Here is a 20,997-nt window from a genome sequence, read left to right on the forward strand (position 1 = left end):
GCGACATTTGCCTGTCAAGCGTGACGTAGATCCCTAAATATTGAAAGCCCTCCTCAGAGACTACCAGTCGTTCCGGAAGCACCTCCACTCGCGCACCTCCACTAGGGTCGTAGAGGACAGATTTGTGCCAGTTGATGGCATAGCCGGAGTGGCTGCCATAGCGCTCCAACTCTCTGAAGAGTTCGGGCACTGTAGTCCGCGGATTGGTGATGTACAGAAGAATATCGTCCGCATATAACGATATTTTTTCCTGCGTGGCGTTCCCGGCAGCGATCCGGAAGCCTGAGATCCTGTGGTTCTGCCTAATCTTGGCCGCCAACACTTCAATGGTAAGTGTAAACAGGAGCGGTGATAGGGGACAACCCTGACGGGTGCCCCTTTGGATATCAATGATGCGGGAGAGCCTCCCATTGACTCTCACTCTGGCACGTGGGCTGGTATATAGAAGTCGTATCCATGCACAGAATTTTGGGCCAAGGCCAAATTTTTGCAATACGGCCTCCAGGAATGGCCAATGTACTGAGTCAAAGGCCTTCTCAGCGTCTAGGGAGAGGAACTAATGCGACAGCTCCCTATCCCGCACCTCCTGCAGCCAGTTATGTGTGCGTCGGAGATTGAACTTCGCGGCTCGGTCTGGCAGGAAACCAGTTTGGTCCAGGTGTATCCGGTCAGGCAGTACCGCCTTTAACCGTCGGGCCAAGACTGTGGCGAGGACCTTCACCTCCGTGTTCAATAGGGAGATAGGCCGGTACGAGGCGCAGTCCTCTCGAGGTTTGCCCTCCTTATGTATAGGTACAATGATTGCCATGGTGAGGTCAGCCGGCAGGCCTCCTTCCCGGTAGGCCGCAGTAAAAAGATTTTGCATGTGGTGGGCTAGTATGTCCATTGTACCCTTAAAGAATTCCGGGGGAAATCCATTCGGTCCAGGGACCTTACCCGGTTTCAGCTCCGAGATGGCGGTCTTCACCTCCTCCAGGGAGATACCAGCCTCCAGTGCCGGAAGGGCCGCAGCGTCCACCACGGGCAGGGTGACCTGTGTCAGGTAGAGTAGGGCGTCGTCGCACGTGCCCAGTGGTCTAACTTCATAGAAGCGTTCATAGTAAGCCGCGTATGTGTCTGCAATATGAGGGCCCGTGCACACCATCCTTCCCCTGTCGTCCCTGACTCCCTCCACCCATCTCGCCGCTTGCTCTTTACAGCTAAGCCACGCTAGAAGTTTGCCCGACTTATCCCCCACATCATATAATCTATGGAGTGTTGCTAAGTGTTGTGTTTTTGCTTCCTCTAAGACCAGTTCCCGGTATCGCCTCTAAGTGTCTAGAAGTTTACGCAGCACAGTAATGCTTTTAGTACGGAGGTGTTCCCTCTCGAGCTCCACTATTTCTCTCTCGACGTTTCCCACCTACTCCTGTTGCCTCCTCTTCTCCTCCCCAGTCTCCCATTTATTCTGTCCCTCATTACCGGCTTCAGTGCTTCCCAGAGGGTCACAGCTGAGTCTACCGAGCCGTTATTGTCAGCAAAGTAGACCCGGACGTCGGCTCTAATGCCTTTAAGTATAGTTTTATTCGTGAGGTCCCAGGCGGCCAGGCGCCACGAGGTCTCTCCTCTATGTCTAGAGCGGCCTAGCGATACTAATAGAGGCGAGTGATCAGAGAGACCCCTCGCCAGGTATTCTGCTGTGTCCTCCATGGCGAGCTCCTGCCTGTGCATAAACACATAGTCCAGCCTAGAGAATACCTTATGTGCAGCTGAGTAGAAGGAATATGCAATGGTGTCCGGGTGCAGCAGTCGCCAGACATCGGTTAAGCCTATGTCAGACATTGTTTGAGCGAGGGGGGTCCGCAAGCCATGGGTACTGGGCGTTCCTGACCTATCCATAGTCTTATCCATTACGTCATTAAAATCTCCACCCACCAACTGAATAGAGTCTGAGGTGTCCAGGAGTATGGTCGCTAGCTTCTTCAAAGCCGTAGCCTGCAGCTTCAGGGGTGCGTATACTGAAATGAGAGTGTAGGTGCGCCTGCGCCACGTCCCCTGTACTCCCACACACATTCCTAGTGGGTCATCCCAGGTGCGTGTGACACGGAATGGGAAAGTAGTCTTGACAATAACCGCCACCCCCCTGGAGTCAGTCGTGTAGCCCGCGTGTCCCAGCACTTTATATCTACCCCTCGCTATAAAGGCACAAGCCGACCCCCTGAGATGAGTCTCCTATAGGAAAACTATGTCCGGGCCTACTCTCTTCAAATATTTATTCACCAGACCCCGTTTGATTTTGTTGCCCAAACCATTCACGTTCCATGTCAGAACCCGTATTTTCTCTAAAGCCATGTCTGGTGTCAGCATTGCATTAGCCATCCGGGCGTTAAGGGCGGGAGACCTCCTGCGTGGAAGTACAGCACATAGCACCAATCCGTCTGACTGCAAAAAAAACAACGTACCCCCCCAAACCCTTAACCAGAACCCTTCCCCGCAAAAAACTGTAGTAACTGTTCCCCTCCTACCACCCCCCTCCCCACCTTTTCCCCCCATCCAGTCCTTCCAAGAAACCATGCGCCCCTAGGACTTTCAGGTAGTAAAAGGTCTGTCGCCCACCCAATAGGACATCTATCAAACTAGCCCCAGGGCTCAAAACGTGAGTTCCACAGGGGCTGCCAGCTTCGTGGGTGCGTCTTGTGCCTGTCGTATCTAGAGCAAATCAGACCACATGTCCCACAACCGCATCCCAAAATCCCCAACTGAGTCCATATAATGAAAAGAAGAGAAAGAAAGTACGTATAACTTGCGTGGTGTCAGCAGCGGCCCGCCGCCAACACGAATGTAGGTCCCAAACCACTTCACGACTGCGAGTCTTGCGTGTCAATGTCCTGTTCCTGTGTTCCACCTGTCGCCCCCTGCTCCATCTCCCGTATCAACACCTCCAGAGGGTGCGTCGAGCGGACCGTCGCTTCCTCCATCTCCGATAATGTTCCGTTGTCCAGTTCTCCCTCGTCCGTTGAGAGCCGAAGGGCCCGACCACTGGATCCGGTCTCCCGTTGGTCGGTAACAGCAGAGGACGCGTCACAGTCCAACAATCCTCCGTTATTCTGACGGGGGTTCACATATGGTGACGGGTGTGAGCCTCTCCGCATTCGCGGAATTTGGGATCTCTGGGGCTTCGGTGAGTTCCTCCGAAAGTTGGCTGCTGCGAGCTCTGTCCGGATTCTGCGGCCCTCTTCCTCAGCCTCTCGAAACAGGGGTCTCTCTTCCAGCCATTGCCAGGCCTCCTCCGGGCGGCTAAAGAAGTGCGATTTCCCTTTAAAGATCACCTTCAATTTTGCCGGGAAGAGCAACATATACGATATATTCAGATTCCGGAGTTTCGCCTTGACCGAGTCGTACGACCTTTGCAGCTTCTGGACGTCTTGGCTGTAGTCCGGGAAGATCATGATGTGCGTGTTTTCGAAGTTCAGCTCACCCGCCTTCCTGGCTTCACGGAGGATGAGGTCCCTATCCGCGTAGTTTAGGAAGCGCGCGATGATCGGCCCCGGCCTCGCCCCCTCCGGCGGGCTCGCCAGCAATGCCCGGTGCGCTCTTTCGATCACAAAGCAGGTAGAGAACTGGGCATGCGGGAAGGTGGTACGCAGCCAGCCCTGGAGGAAGGCCGCCGTGTCAGTCCGCTCAATCCACTCTCTAAAGCCCACAAAGCGGAGGTTATTTCTTCGTGCCCTATTTTCGGCGTCATCCACTCTCCACAGCAGCTGCCTGTGGGACGCCTGTAGCTCCGCCATTTCTTTGCGAAGTGTGGCGACGGAGTCCTCCGTCTCCCCGATTCTGGATTCCGCGGTGGTTACCCTCTCAGTGAGGTTGCGAAAGTCCTGACGCAACAGCAGCACTTCGGATCCTACTTCGCCTATTTTAGTTTCCAGCGCCATTCTGGAGTCTTTAATGTCGAATCTAGAGGCCTGGATCGCCTCCAGAAGCGCAGCCATGTCCGTGTGCTTTTCCGGGGGATTCTGGGGTTGCTCTTTCTGCGATTTTGCCATTGTGTAAGTCTCAATGGATTCTTGTCGGGCAGTTCGGGCAGGCGGGTCTCTCTTCCCCATCGTTCCCCCCCGGTTAGGTACAAATGCCCGGGAAATGCAATGCACGGTGGGTGGGGGGGGGGTCAATCTCAGTGTCTTCCTCGCAGCTCGCCCGGTCTCACACAGCGTGCACACAAACGGGTGCCCCCCTGGTGGCTCACAATGAAGTCAGGGGTGAGACCACCAAGCAATATATGTTGTCCTCTGCCACCCAGGTGACGTGCTGTGGGCCCCCCGCTGTACAGGCTCGTCCTGATGTGCAAGAGCCTCTTCCGTGGCCCAAGAACCGGGGGGGGGGGGGTCCGCTCTGGCCGAGGCCCCCCGCAAAAACGGACTTTCCAGCTCCCTCCGCGGCGGTTACAGTCACTGGGGGGGGAGGGGTCCAGGGAAGCGCCGCCGGTCTCGAGCTCAGGCTTCCCCGTACCGAGGCAGGCACTCACCGATCGGGGGGAGCGATGACCGGGCGCCCGCCCATGCAGTCTCCGATTTCCTCCGGCACTCGTTTCCGCCCGCCAGCAAGCTCACGGGGCACCAAGCCGGGTCCTCAGTCCGATCACTGCTGGGTTCGTCGGCTCTCCTCGGGCGCCATCTTGCCGTCCCAGCGCGGCTCCAGCCTCCGATGTTTTCCAGGCCGGTTGCGAGCTCCAACCTGCGGGGGAACCGGCGGAGCCGCGGTCAGGGTATCCGCACTGGCTCCGGTTACCGTCTCTCAGGTTTTTAAAGTCGGTTTGGGGTGAAAGTATATGTCGGATTTAAGCGGCGGGCCAGGAGCTGAGCTGAGGCACGTCTCACTCCTCCATGCCGCTAGCCACGCCCCCCTGTGTCACTACCTTGGGTGGTTCCTGATGGCCCCAGCGGTTCTACAGGATCTGGGCCTTGTGTCTATGCAAGTCGTGGTTCTTATACCACTTTCTTAATATATGGTTTGGTACGCCCCTAGGGCTCAACGTATATTGTGCTAACTTACTGTGTGCTATTAGGTTTTTCTTATGTACTTTTACCTCGAGCCTTATGAGGAGACTAGAGGGATGTGTTTAGAATAAATACATATATTTTATATATATATACCTGGTGTGGTTCTCCTTTCATTTGGTCATTCACAAGATTATAGACTGGTAAAACAAGCTGCTTTACATTCCTTCAAGACTTAGCCTGAAGGTTGCTCTCCACAGCTACCACTAGGATAGCTTTCTATTAAGGTTATCTTTAACCTACCATCAAGAAGGGTCGTTTGGGCTGGTGCAAGGTGCCCACTAGAATAGTGGACAGCATATGCCAGGCCAACTTCTCACAGGATGCTTGTTTCCAGTCCAGGGAGGACCTGGCCTGGCACTTTGGGATGGACTGTTCCCATTGGGCACAGGGTCAAGACTGATTTGCATATGACTGGGTCCAAACTGGAATAACATGGTAAACAAAAAAACAATGGATTTAGGCCCAGATCTCTGTACTGGGGTGAATGTATGACATTGTTCTGCATGCTGTCCATCAATTGTTCTTTTTGCATTTGTCACCCGAGTGGGACGGGTATGCCCAGACATGGGTCCTGTGCTCTCCATGCCACTGGAGTCAAGCTGTCCCGGCTGATGAGGGCTGAGAACCTGAAACGGGTCCTAGGATGCTTGTTTCCAGTCCAGGAAAGACCTGGCTGGCAGTTTGGGCTGGGCTTTTCCCATTGGGCACAGGGTCAAGACTGATTTGCATATGGCTCGGTCCAAACTGGAATGGCATGGTGAGAAAAAAAACGATGGACTAAGGCCCAGATCTCTGTACTTGGGTGAATGTATGACATTGTTCTGCATTCTGTCCATAAGTTGTTCTTTTTGCATTTTTCACAGTAAATGAGGCATGCTTGCAGCCTTGTCACCATAAACAGTTCAAGCATCCGCTTACCCACTAGGTGAAAAGTACAATACAAACACTCATTTTCAGTGGAAGTGTTTCCAAATGGCACTCTCTGAAAGGTCACCCAAACGTTTTGCCTTCCTCCTCCTCCTCTTTTTCTGATTTTTTTTGTTGGCTTTATGACTCTAGGCACTTTACCACTGCTAACCAGTCCTATCGTGCATGTGCACCTGCCTCTAAACATGGTATAATTAGTTTACACCGGTTTGGCATACTTGATTTACTTGTAAAGCCCTTTTAAAGTGGAAAACCATATACCCAGGGCATGTAGATTAAATGCTACTAGTGGGCCTGCAAAAAACACAATCAAGCATCCAAGGACCGGTTTCTGGCTATCAGCCTTCATCAGCCTGGATAGCTTGACTCCAGTGGTGTGGAGAGCCTGGGACTCACGTCTGAGTATACCCAGCACACTCGGGGTGAAAATTGCAAAAAACACAGTTGATGGACAGAATGTAGAACAATGTCATACATTCACCCCAGTACAAGGATCTGGGCCTAAATCCATCGTTTTTTGCACTCCACACCACCCTGGGTTAGACACTGGCTATATGCAAATCAGCTCTGACCCTGTGCCTCATGGGAACAGTCCAGTCCGAACTACCAAGCCATGTCTTTCCCAGACCGGAATCAAGCATCCAAGGACTGGTTTCTGGCTATCAGCCTTCATCAGCCTGGATAGCTTGATTCCAGTGGTGTGGAGAGCCTGGGACTCACGTCTGAGTATACCCAGCACACTCGGGGTGAAAATTGCAAAAAACACAGTTGATGGACAGAATGTAGAACAATGTCATACATTCAACCCAGTACAAGGATCTGGGCCTAAATCCATCGTTTTTTTGCACTCCACACCACCCTGGGTTAGACACTGGCTATATGCAAATCAGCTCTGACCCTGTGCCTCATGGGAACAGTCCAGTCCGAACTACCAAGCCATGTCTTTCCCAGACCGGAATCAAGCATCCAAGGACCGGTTTCTGGCTATCAGCCTTCATCAGCCTGGATAGCTTGACTCCAGTGGTGTGGAGAGCCTGGGACTCACGTCTGAGTATACCCAGCACACTCGGGGTGAAAATTGCAAAAAACACAGTTGTGGGCCTGCAGCACGGATTGTGCCACCCACATAATTAGCCTTTCAAACCTGTCTCAGGCCTGCCATTGCAGGGCCTGTGTGTGCAGTTTATTGCATACCGACTTGGCGTTTAAAATACTTGCCCAGCTTGTAACACCCATTTTATTACACGAAAGCCAACCCTTAGGTGTACCATAGATAGCCCTATGGGCAGAGTGCTGTATAAATGAAAGGTAGGGCATTACTAGTATGTTTTGCATGACTTGGTAGTGACAAACTGCCTAATTCATTGTTCACTATTTTGTGTCCTACTCCTTTCATAGGTTAGCATTGGGAATACCTTAATACACTTTTAAGCTGTAATTCCTGATCAGAGAAGAGTAGCTTTTTCATGTTTCATATGTTTGGAATCGTAATGACAAATCCTCCTTACTGGTAAAGTTGGATTTAACGTTTCTATTTTAGAAATGTCACTTTCAGAAACTGGACATTTCCCTGTGCTTATAACTCTGTATGTTTTGCAGCCTGTCTCCAATACACATCTGGGCAGGATGACAGCTACACTTTGTGCATTCCCTCTAGACAGCCACAACACAGGAAGGATAGGTGTGTGTGAGTACCCATCTACATACATCCGCTTTCTGATGGCCTTGCCAGGGCAAGATGGAAGTGAGGGGATAACCCTTCACTCCAATAAGCAGTGTCCTGTCCCCACACAAAGGACTGATTACGCCCCACAGATGGCAAACACGGCTGGGTTGAAAGGGATACTTGTGCACTTCAACGTACTGCTTTGAAGTCCCTTTCCCACCCCATCAAAGGCACTTTTGGGTATAAGTACAGATTCTCCCACCACCTAAAATAATTAACTATTGGACTTGTAACTGCAGCTCTGCCAGGAAAACTGCTGTGTTGCTTAAAGGACTCAACTGGACTGCTGATCTGGGACGCCTGCTTTTCTGTGTGTGGCCTTGCTACTCTCTTGACTCTGCTGAAGGAGAGCTGGACTCTGCCTTCACTCCAAGTGATCTGCAAGGGTTTGTTGGCTTGCCTCCTGTAGCTTGAAACTCGGGGTTATCAAAGTCTCTACCCCTTTTCCTGTGCCTGGCTCTCTGGAAATGGCCCAGATACTTGCAACTTGGATTTCAACACATCTCCTGTCTGCCTGTAACAGAACCGGTACATTGAGCTGGTTGCGGGGAGTAAACTCAGCGCATTTCCTCAGAACCAGCATTTTTCCTCTAGAGTTCTCAAGAAGATCAGGAACGACTGGGCGTAGGGAATCCTTGTTTCTCCGGATTGGACACAGAGAGTCTAGTATCCCCAGCTGTTGAGCATGGCCAGCGGTCCTTCAATCAGGCTGCCCCTTCTGGAGGATCTTCTGTCCCAGCAGCAGGCGAGGGGTCTCCTCTGGAACCTGTCAACGCTCTGCCTTCTTGCATGGAAATTGAGCTGCAACAGTTGACAGATTTCGACCTTCTTCTCAAAGTCTGTGATGTTATCTTGCCAGCCCGGGGGCTCTCCACCAACAGAGTTTATGGCTGCTTTGGGTAAAATTTGTGGCATGGTGTACAGAAAGGCAAATTGATCCCCTTTCTGCCCCTCTTTCTCGGGTTCTTCTGTTCTTCCTTTCCCTTTCCCAGCAGGTACCGGGCACTCTGAGGGGATATCTCTCTGCTATTTCAGCTTTTCTGCTGTTGCCTGTCAGCCATCCCTTTTCAAATCCCCTATTGTGAATAGGTTGCTACCTTCTCCCTTTATTATGCCCCATTGTGACCTCAATCTCGTCCTCACTTTCCTTACCTGTGCTTCCTTTGAGCCCCTGCACAATTGTCCTCTCAGGCTCCTTACCATCAGGACGGCCTTCCTGGTGGCAACAACATTCGCCTGGAGCGTCAGTGAAATTCAGGCTTGGTCATCCAAGCCTCCTTATCTGAACATCTACCCAGACGAACTGGTGCTTCGTATGAGAGCTTCCTTTCTCTCAAACGTGGTCACTCCATTTCATGCAGGTCAATCCATCACTCTACCTACTTTTTGCGCTCCGCCTCATCCCTCCAAGGAAGAGGAATGAGTTCACCCTCTAGACTCAAAAAGAGCGTTGTCGTTCTCCCTTGATCGCACAATAGAGTTCCGAGTGGACCACCAACTCTTCGTGGGGTGTGTCGGAGCAGAGAAAGGATGGGCCGTACAGAAGAGGACCATCTCACGATGGATCGTGCTCTGTATCAAAATCTGCTATGCATTGTCTAAGAAGCAACCCCCTGAGTATTTGAGTGCTCATTCCAGCAGAGCTAAAGCTGTAACAACTGTGTTAGCACGCTGAGTTCCGGTCCTGGACATGTGCCAGGCAGAAACTTAGGCATCCTTTCACACGTTTACCAAACACTACTGCCTGGATAGTTAGGTCTGAAGAGATGGGCACTTTGCCTGTTCGGTCCTGTAGGACTTCCTCATGTGAAATTGGTCTGCAGACCCACCTCTGGGGAGGTATTGCTTGGGTATCTATTCTAAGTTAAGGAATCTGTGGCTAGAAGTCTCTATCAGATAAACAAGTTACTTACCTTCGGTAATTCCTTATCTGGTAGAGAATCTATCTAGCCGCAGGTTCCTTATCGACCCATCCCTCCTCCCCACTCTGCGAATGGATTTCTAGGACAGGGCTTTCCCCTTTCAGGGCCCTGATTTTCCACTCCAGTGGACAGTGTACTTCGTGGCTCTGATCTTCTGACGTGGAAAGTTGCAAAAACGGACGGTCGTCAACGTGCCAGGGTGGCTTCCAATAGGCACCACGAACGCTACTACCAGCGCGGACGATGCCACGCAGAGCCAAACTACACCACATACAAACGCATAGGAGTACTGCGCATGCAAAATAAATCCAAATCCAGCCTTATGTCTGGGGATAATTCTAAGTTTAGGAATTTGCGGCTAGATATAGTCTACCAGATAAGGCATTGCTGAAGGTAAGTAGCTTGTTTTGCAATTGCCTGGACAACTGTAACTCATCCAAAAGGTGATATTCTTTGTAAAAATTCATTTTTTCCACAAGCAGTCCATCTATGAAAATCATACATGATGTTTCTTAAACAATGTTTAAATAAATATAGAATGATCAGGCTACATACAACGTTTAAATTAGGTCTCAAAAATTAAGAATTGAACGGGAAATGGTTTTTATAGGTTTTCGCACAAAATGTATGCAGCTGGTAAATTATCAAAGTTATTCAGGAGCCATTCGTATCCTTTTTGCAAACAATCACAACTTTGATTATAGTTTTTAGGTCTCGGCCTGACGTAAGCAGCGCATGCGCTGCTCTCGTCATACGAGGCTTCTTGGAATCGATACGATTCCAGAAGCTGTGTCCCAGCTCCGCCTTCAACTTTCATTCGTGTGCATCGTTTGGCGTCACGAACTATGCCAAAGGCAGTGCAATGATTGCACCGAAGGTATGTCAATCCCTCCTTGTTGCCAACCGGACTCCTTTTAGCCACGCCTAGCGGGATTGGATCTCTCACTCGCACACAACTTTTTTTTATTTGGGTGATGACTTGTAACGGCAGTCATGTGTTCGTTTTTGCATATCGCTTTCACTTAAAGTGAAAGCGCGACGCAAATATAAACAAGCGCTCTGTTCATAATGCTTTCTACAATAATCTGCCTGCACTTCTTCGTTAGTGTCTAACGTCCTTCCAGTGTGAAATTGTGGTAAAGAATTATTGTGTTGTGGCGCCTTCTGCCCAAAGACAAAAAGTGATAGTAACGCTGATTTACAGCGCCTCGAAGCAGCAATGCTGCAGCAGCAATGGCTATGTAAAACAAGGATTTTATTCCGATGTACTTGGATGTTGGCATTTAAGGTCCTATTAGAGTGTAAACCGTGTTTTCTTGTTGATTAAAGGCGCACATTTTTGGAAGCGCAGTCTGTTGCAGAATGGGGTGAGATGTCACTCGTGGAAGGCGGCGTGGCGTGGCTTGTCTCTGTTTACCTGGGCGTTGGCCCAATCTTGAAAGGCAGCCATTGTACACGCATGCTAGCATAGTCAGAGAGATTCGTTATTAGTGTTCCCTCCGGGCCTCGGTCAGAGTCAAGATTTCACCATGCATTTTTTTGTGATTTTTGTACACTTCACAAACGCTGATAAGTACCACCCTATGCTTTAAAAAAACGTAGTGCCTCGCGCATGTGTTATCAGTAGCAGCTGCCCGGGTCCCGCAAATTTCCATTTGTTGAACTCGGCACTGGTTCCTACCAGCAGCAGGGGCGGCTCTATGCTCATGGCGGCCCTGGGCATGGAGCGTAGGTGGGGGCCCCAGAAGAGGGGGTCCGAGCGGGTCAGAGCACGGAGGTCAGTGAAGAGGGGGGTCAGGGTGTATGGAAGTGGAACAGAGCCGGAGTGCGCCAATTAAAATCCCTGCCAGGGGGCACCACGCAAATATGTATCCATCCTCAGAGGATTATTACATTAAGGATATATATTGGCGTGGTGGCCCCTGGGGTTTGGTGGCCCTGTGCAAGTGCACAGCTTGCACATGCCTAAGGCCGCCCCTGCCAGCAGACGCGGCTTCGCAGCGCTACAAGTGCGGATCGAAGAGTTTCGGCAGCTGTTGGTCGGGCAGATTTTCTTTTGGTTTCGGCAGACTTATCCAGGCATTTTGATTAAGATGCAAGAATTTGTACAATACTTGGGAGTGAAGATAAGATTTAAATCCAAATAAAATTATATAAAGGCATGTCTGTCATTGTAACTAAAGTTTCCTGTTTCCATTGTTACTAATTAGTAACTATAAATACGGATGTAAGACCATCAGCTTCTTGGCTGTATTTATTTATGAAAACGAAAAAAAAATAAAAGAAAGTTGATCTACTTTTTTGACCGTCAGTGCTGCCAATCACAACTCGCCGTCTGTGCAGATGACACCACGGAGAGTTTAAGAAATATTTTTTACAATGCGGCTGTAGCTGCGGGTATGTGGAGAAATCAAACCGGGGTGTTGTACGCGAGTAGCGTTTCTTTCTATGTGTGTATATAGCGCTGCTGCTACAGACAGACAGTCAAGGGCGATTCCAAGTTTATTTTGACATAAATATGGAATATGCCAGTTTCAACTCCATGTTTTCAAAGCGTAATATAAATATCGATAAATACAGATACACTGAACAAAATTTAATATGTAAACGTTTCAGACGGAAATGGCAAACAAAAACCATAAAACCGTGAGACCTAATTCTAATCATGCGCCAAGAAAGGATCTTGTGTGTGTATCAAAACTCGACTGGAATTGCAGGCACAAAGCTACCTGGTCCAAATAAATTTTGCGCCAGATGTTGACCGCATTTTTCTATTTGATCACCGACTGCCTAAAAATGGAGATTGAGTTGAGACATGCAAACCCTCTTTGCACAGTTTACTAACTCCGTTGTGAAGTTGTATGCTTGTTAACCGCCGGTGAACATCGCAGTTTCCTCTGTGCTCTACATTGTAACTAGAGTCAAAGCAGACGCGGGCATCGCATTCGTCAGGGTGGAACAAGCCCATGGGTAGAGTTACCAACATCCCAGCGAGTGCAGAAGTCTCCTTTCAGATATGGGGACAAAGTGACACGTCGGATGCTGTTTAATATTGATATTCCGTGCCTTAAGGTACCATTTCATTCTGTCTAAATAACCATATTATCAGCACTTACTTTCAAGTGTTTTATCGGTATGGCCCAGGATAAAAGGGCTTTATAAAATGTCTTGTCCGGTAATGCATGAAGAGTACAAATTAGTACCTCTAGAAGAGGGATGTCAATAATTGATGGGATTGCACGAGTGACTGTCAAACACCAGGAGTGAATATCGTTTATGCCATATTCAACGAGTGGTGAACCTGCATGATTGTATCTTGTGACTAACTAGCCTACCCGGAGAATGAAAAACCTATACGATCTTACACCACTTGTGACAACCCTGCATAATTGTATCTACATTGTATGTTCATAAAGAACATGCATAATCTCGCCACATGAATGATGAACCTGTGTTGTTGTACCCCAGGAGTGCTGAATCTGCATATTCATAGCTTGGGTGTGATGAACATGTTTAGTAGTATCCCAAGAGTGATGAGTTCTAATGTTTGAATCCTGGGAGTTGTATACCATTGCAACTTTGTGCACACAAACCTCTCGCAACACAGGGATGTATTTATTATCAAAAGGCCTCATTCACAAGGTTTTGGCGCAGGGCATCACAGTAAGGAATCTTACTGCTCTGCCATGCATCAAAAGAAAAGGGCAGGAATGCACTGTATCTATGAAATACAGCACATTCCTGTCCTTTTCCACTGTGCTGGTGCACAATGTGCTGCAATGAGGCAACGCAGGCACTCTTGCGCCATGGTGCAAGTGTGTCTGTGTTGCAGAGATCATTGTTTTTGTGAGGGAAGGGACACCTTTCTACACAAAAACAATCAGGCGTTTTCCTCCTTCTATGTGTGCTGCAGAATGCAGCATACATGAAAACAAGCATTAAAAATGCAATTGGTCTCGCTATACAAAACCATTAGCAAAGCAAATGGCTCTAACTTAATCAAAGGCAAGACCTATTGCATTTCCAATGCTCATTTAACCTGCTTGGAAATAGTGACCAACCCGTATAAAATGTTTTTATAGCGCTTTTTTATCAAAGGATCACTTTTAGCCATAAAGTAAACATAATGCAAAAAATTCTGCCCTCCCTTTGTGGGGGTTACAAATTGTTCCTTTAACATCATAATGTGTTCTTACAGATTGAAAATGGCATCAATTTGCTCCCCCTTCTTCACTCTGCCTACTTTTCATGCGGGTCACTGCTCTTTAATTGTCTCTTAATGCTTCCTACCTCTTTCACTGACATTTTGCCCCTCTTCCACCCAGGTTGATAAACTATCATTTTATTCCTTTACATGTCTTGTGCCCTATAGCTGACAGTGTCTTTCTATCCCATCTCCCTTCAGCTGGAGGTGCTGTGTTCGCTGCTGCAGGTTTCACAGCTCTCGGAGCAGGCATTAGTACAGTTATGCACCAAACTACAGTCCCTTAGCCCTGACCTCAGCTACAGGAACGCAGCAGTGCTGTCCAAGCACCTCTTCCTGCACCGTGTGAGTATGAGATTGCTGTGGGGGGGTTGTGCTGGTTGCTGATGAGAGGATGGGAGACCTTGGATTTCACTTCTCTGTCCTTTGAAGCTGCACCTAATAACATTAGTATAACTAATGTATGTGTTAATTATACTCCTACAGATTCAATGTTTGCAAATCATGGTGTGGGGTAACGTCCAGAGCTGCCGACTTTGGAGCTGGAGAACCAGGTTTAAGTCTCGGCGTAGGCTCAACATCCTGTGATTCTGGGCAAATCCCTTAGGGCACAATTTATATCTTGGCAGACAGGTTACTCCGCCACAATGGTGACCGATATCCCGTCCGTCGGAATATAAATCTCATTTAAAAAAAATAATAATTTTTATTGCAGACAGGAAGTAAAAGAAAACACAACATAGAGCTGTACATGCCGATGTGACTGCCCGTCCTCCCAGCCATGTAATACCCATCAACAATCCTTACACAGCCTTAAAGCCCACATCCCGGAGGCTGGGTGGCGCAAGGATCGGTGACATTTACCCCTGGCAACCGCACAGGGGGTAGCAGGATCTTCATTCGGTCAAACATTTGGTATCTGCTTTTCGAATATTTTCTCCGCCCCCCAACTCCCAAACTCCCAAACTACTGACAATCCACGCTGGAGGACATCTTGCAGGTCTTATCTCACATAAACTCCAAACATCTCCCTCCATGTCTACCCTTCCAGGTACCTTACCGATGTGTTAGAGCACCCCCGATTCCCAGGCAAACCCAGTTCAGCATATCGACTTCCCTCCTCCCGAGCCTGGTGCTTAGTCACAACACCCCCACATATCCACACCTCTATTAGCTGCGTCTTGTCCTTAACCCTTATAACCCACTCCCCCATCTAACTGCAACTGGCGTGGGCCTCACTTAGATTAAAGATCTGATCCAATACTGAGATCATCTCGTCCTTATTCCATGCACAACGTATCTCCCTGAAACGCCACGCAGAACCCTATCAACTCATTCGTCCTCAGGTTCTAAGCTATTCTTAAATGTCTGTACTAGGTCTTCCCACGCTCTCGCCATCTCTAAGCACTTTTCATTAGCAGAGCGAGTTGCCTGACGACGTCTAAGCACTCCTTCGCTACTGGCCCATTTGCACATCTCATTCGCCCATCTCCTAACAGAAGGGCCCTCCTTTGCCTTCCAGTGCCAGGTTATCTCCCTTTGCGCTAGCATAAGTCCCAGGTCAATAAACTTACTGGTTACCTTGGTTTTCCTCGTATGGGGGAACCAAAGCAGCAGGCAAGTCGCCATGTCGTATTCCACCTGCCTGTCTGTAGCTTCATTTAACAGTTCCCCTATCTCCGCCCAGTAGTGCCCTAATTTGGGACAGTCCCACAGCATATGCTCCAACTCTACCTCGGGCACCAAACACCGGGGGCAGGCCGCGTCCTGGACATGGAAATATTTCTTAATTTTTCCCGGGGTGAGTTATGCCCTGTGCAACACAAAAAAGTGCACCTGTTGGAAACGCGCATTTCTGCTCCCTAAACCCTGCCTGATCCACGTGCACCAAGGTGGTCATATGGGGTAACAGTCTCGTGGCCAGTATTTTACTCAGTATTTTATAGTCAACCGTTAACATTGATAACGGCCTGTATGAGGCTACGTGGCTACCCTCTCTTCCGGACTTTAATAGGGGGATCACTAATGCTTCCCTCATAGATTGCGGCAGGTGACCCCTCTCTGCAGCCTCATTATAGACCTCCACTAATCGTGGAGCCAGGACGTCCACATATTTTGCATAAAATTCTACTGGGAGCCCATCTACCCCTGGTGTCTTGTTCCTTGCCATGTGCTTAATTGCCCCACGCACTTCCTCCACTCGTATTTTCCCTCCTAACTCCTCTGCATCTTCTTTCTCCAGCTGCGGCAGCAGGGTCCCCTGCAAATACTCCACTATCTCTGCTTCTTCAGCCTCCAGATGACTACTATATAATGACGTGTAGTAGTCCAAAAAACAGGAAAGGATCTCTGATTGGGAGTACACCACCTCTCCTGTGTCAGTTCTAATATGTAAAACCGAGCACCCCCCTGACAATGGCGTCGCCAATTTTGCTAGAAGCGTTCCCACTTTGTCCCCTTCCGCATGGACTTTCACCATGTACTGCTTATAATAGAAACAGCGCAATCTCTCCGTTTCCGCTGCCACTCGCTCCTTGGCCTCCATCAATCGTTCATGCACCCCCGGCTGCTCAGGTCTTTGTATTTCCAACTCCCTCACACTCTCTTCTACTAATTCAGAGCCTTCTCATTACTACTTTGAAGGCGTCCCATTCCACCCCTCTGGACGTCGCTGTACCCTCATTCATCGTAAAATAGTTGTCAATCCCTTCCTGTACCCTGGTGCTAAAGATAAGATCCTCCAGGGTGTCCGGTTGCAACTGTCAAGTGGGTATCGCAGATTTCTCCTGTTGCCATTGAAACGCCACCACCTGAGGGTTATGATCCGACAACGTCCTGGTCAAATACTCTGAGCGGATCGCCAAGGGAGCCAACTCCCGACAACAGAGGATCGTGTCAATCCTAACGTGTAATTCGTGTAGTGCAGAGAATAAAGAATAGTCCCTGTCATCTGGGTGGTGCCCTCTCCAAATATCTAGTAACCCCCATTTCTCCTGCCAGTCCGCCCTCAGTCTCGCTGTTCTACGGACCAAGGAATCAACCAGTGGTGTGTGTGGCCTATCAAGCAGCACGTCAGTTATAGAATTAAAATCCCCTCCAATTATCACCATACCAGCTAGAGCATGTGCCAATGAACCAGACAATTTATCTAAGAACCTGGGTTGTTCCGTGTTTAGGGCATAAACACTACAGAGCACCACTTCTCTTCCCCACAATCTCCCTTCCACCACCACATATCTGCCCTCCTGATCTACCACAGTGTTCGTCATCTGGAAAGGAGTCCCCCTCTCACCCACACCAGAACCCCTCTTGCATACGCTGAATAAGTAGTACCAAACACTTGCCCCCTCCATCTTCTCTGTAATGCGGTACATTCTTGCTTAGTCAGATGGGTCTCTTGAAGCAATGCAATGTGGATCCCCCGCCTTACCAAATAAGCGGCACTTTGTGGCGTCTGGACATAGTATGCAATCCACGCACGTTCCAGGTAATACATTTCAGTTCAGGTAATGTCCCCATTGATAAGGCACAACAAACTCTCCCCTCTCCATTGTTGCCAGCCCACACCAAGAGCTATAAACCGTAACCCCAAACATTGTAACTCAACACCCATCCCCCACCCCCCCAGAACAGGACCCAATAACACATTATCAGTCCCCATCCAAACCTCCACAACAGACACACACTACTATCCCGCAGTCACCACCACAGGACGCCTTAAGGGCTACAGGGAGGTGGCGTAGGCCCGGCATGAGGCGGGTCGCATCTCAACATCCATCCCGCATTCCCCACAGTTTACGGTGCACCCAAATAGTCATGAGGCTCCCCCACTGGCTCAGCAGGCGCTCCTCCGGAACAACAGTATTTACCCTTGCAGAGTTGGCGAAAGTTACAGTTCATCAGCCAGCCTGGGTGTCAATTCCGGGCCCTTGATACTGTCTGTGTCCGAAAACTCAGGTCCCGAATGCCGCTTGTCCTCCTCAGAGTCCGTGCCTCTAGTTGAGTTCTCCGACTGCGACCCAGTTAAGGCAGTAGCGGCCAGCAGCGCGTCCTGTTTATCTGCCACTAACTGCGTGGACTGGGACCCTTTCTAAGCGTTTCCTCTGTTCTGGATCCTCTGTGACTGGCACATTCTTGGCTGTTTATATTGTGCCCCGGGCCCTCGAGTTCTGCGGTCCGTTCCCGCTCTATATGTCTCAAGCCACGACCAAGCTTCATCTGGCGTTAAGAAAAACTGCGTCACCCCATCCACGATGATTCGTAGCTTCGCCGGGAATAACAGCGAATACTGGATGCCTTCTTCTCTGAGTTCTTTTTTAATCGCTAAGTAGGAGGCTCTACGCCTCTGAATGTCTTGAGTATAGTCCGGAAATTATGTCACCGAGCAGTTCTCCACCTTAAAGGGCCCGGTCGACCGTGCATTCTGGGTTAACAAGTCCCGGTCTTTCTAGTGAAGCACCCTGGCCACCACAGGTCGAGGGGAGCGACCCGGCAGGGGCGACTTGGCTGGCACTCTGTGCACCCTTTCCAGGGTAAAGAAAGACGATAGGCCCTCAGGTGCCACCCTTGATTTGAACCACTCTTCTAGGTACGTCACCATGTCCGTTCCTTCAATTTTCTCCGGCAGACCCACCACCCTTACATTATTTCGTCGATTGCGACTTTCGGAATCCTCCGCCCTTCGTTCCAGAGTCGTCAAACGATGCAGTGCATCTTCCAGCTTGCGTTCCACCGTTACCACCGCCGGTTTCAGTTCCAGTATGGTGGATTCAGCATCCTTGACCCTGTCCACTAGCTTCGCATGGTCCGCTCTCAGGAGCCCCAGTCCGGTAGCTACTTGCGAAATATCCTAGTGTAGGGAGCTCACGCCGCCTCCGCTATCGGCGTCCTAGCCACCCCCCCGTCGGAATATAAATCCCATAGGATGTAATTTTGTGACGGAGTAACTCATCTGCTAAGATCTAAGTCGGGCCCTTAATCTCCCTGTGCCTACCAAAAAGGAATGTGTCCTTCTTTAATGTAACTTGTGTTCATGTAAAGCACTCCAATACCTTCAAGTCGAGTTCGTTTTATATAAAAACTGCAACAACAAAAAAATGGCCAGCTGAATTGACCCTAAATGGCCAACTGCATTAGCAAATTTTGTGCTGTATGGGAGTAGACACCTCTGGGATCTGTTGAATGTGGTAGGAATATCTAGTATTCACTGTGAAAGAATATGGTTCTCTATGGATCCTCCTGAAAAAATTGTCCCACTGAGTATCCTGCCTTGAAGGCTGTGATCAGTAATTGGGAGTCACCTGTCGAAGCGGTCAGTGGATACTGGGACAGCATCTGCTTAGTGAGACTATTCACAGCAATTTTAACTAAACTTTACAAGCCTGCTTGAGATTTCACGTGCGTCCTTTTGAATTTATTGAACTGCACTACTAATTAAACTATAATCATTCATTATGTTAAGGGTTTGGTATAGTACAGCATACGGTCTTTACAAAACAGCAGAGCGTTTTTGTCTTTAATTGCGTCATAGCAGTTAATCTCATTTCAGACTGCTTGGGGGATGCTAGGGTTTGGTGTAACGCCCGTCCACCAATTAGTGACCCTCCCTGACCACCATGCTAATATTTCACTCTTGTCTTGCTTGGAGTGTTCATGTGCTAAACTTACCATAAACTAAATATTATACATTTTGCCTGCAAGTGGCCTATTTTTACTGTTTCTGTCAGTGTAATTTCACTGCCCACTGCTATTTTCTGGGTTATCTCAGTAGAAGTCTCAACAAGGGGTTCGTGGAAGGTCAATTTTTTTAACCTTGCACCATGGTTTTTTGAGTGTGTGTGCGTGTTGTGTTTTTTTTGCAGGTGTCGTTGTTTTGGTTCTCTTGGATTTGTTGGTGTGCATGTTGTTACCTACCGTAGTGCTCCAGGCAGTATTCTGTGCACTATTCTGTGTCTGTGATGTTCTACTGAACTAGTTGTTAAGCCTCACACCGTTTGCCACCACCCAGTTTTTGTAAGGAACAATGAGAAGAGACGGGTTAAATTGATAACCGTGAGAGAAGGTTGATGAGGGGAGAAGCTTGAAGAATTGTCAGTTAGTTCATTAAAAGATGTTGATAGAGAGGGGCTAAATAAAAGGGAGGGTGGAGAGGTAATGAACTAATTTAGAGATAGGGGGTTGGAGACTTTCCACCACAGTCCATGCTGTGAGTTTTCGCCCCATTATGCTTTGAGAACCCAGCAGTATTTAATCCAGGTTTGCTATGCAGGTGTTAAAAAAATTGCTTCCCATATTTTGTCGTATACAGACTACACATATTGCCGTTTTTCTGTGTCCTCTGTCCTAGTTACTGTTACATGCAGGCCGTTGATTGTCATTTAATTAATACAGTTTGATATTAAGCAGTGCTAGCTTGTTGCCCAATGAACCTACTTATTTTGTAGGCTATCTCATGCCAGATGTAGATGCATAAAACAGTGCATGGTAAAGGAAACTTAATAAAATAATCCATCCATTCACACGTTACCTAATCAAATATGCTGTGATGTGGCACGATTCTCAAATGATGCTTTATTTGAATCAATTATTAATTCCACGCCCAAGCACACCTGTAGAGTAACACTTGGGATTATTCCACGTTTTCAATAGGAAATCTACAACGGACTGTGTCTGTATCTTAGGGTCAGCTCTCCTTTTGCTGCGCTTTGTCTTTGTTGGCCACTCTACTTCCTTTCCCTTCCTTAGAAAACCAATCAAGAAACTCCTCTTGTCCTGTTCATGCGGGATATGTATGAACCATGCTTATCATTTCTGACAGAATGGGGCCATCTGTAGTGACGCGCACTAGTTGTTGCACGTCACGTAATGACGTGACGTGCGGGCGGCCGTTTTGGGTGGATGCGCGCGCAACTACATTGCGAGGCGCGAAAGCCTACGGGGAGCAGCGCCGGCTCGGCGCTCTTTAGGGGATTAACAAATGCAATTAAAGAAGACGTTTACAAACACACTTGTGCAGCGTCCTTATTGGCAATAGCACCTTTACAGTGGCGACGAGGTCGGGAAGCTACAAACCGGCACCCAAAGAAAAGAAAAAAACGGACCCACCACAAGGGCACACTGAGGGAGACAGCAGCACACCAGTGAGCCCAGACCCTGACCGAGGTTAGAACAGCACGGCCA

General features: G+C 48.9%; 1 protein-coding gene across 2 annotated transcripts in view; it reads left to right on the forward strand.

Moving 5' to 3' along the window:
- The window catches only part of FANCE (FA complementation group E), a 300,305-nt gene that overhangs the window by 85,058 nt on the left and 194,250 nt on the right, over positions 1-20,997 (forward strand). For both annotated transcript variants that reach the window (XM_086923242.1, XM_086923243.1), the window contains exon 7: positions 14,020-14,163. In XM_086923242.1, the coding sequence (XP_086779368.1) occupies positions 14,020-14,163 (144 nt within the window). The remainder of the gene's footprint in view (positions 1-14,019; positions 14,164-20,997) is intronic.

The sequence above is a fragment of the Lissotriton vulgaris genome, chromosome 5 (genome assembly GCF_964263255.1).
Source record: "Lissotriton vulgaris chromosome 5, aLisVul1.2, whole genome shotgun sequence".
NCBI classification, from domain to species: Eukaryota; Metazoa; Chordata; class Amphibia; order Caudata; family Salamandridae; genus Lissotriton; species Lissotriton vulgaris.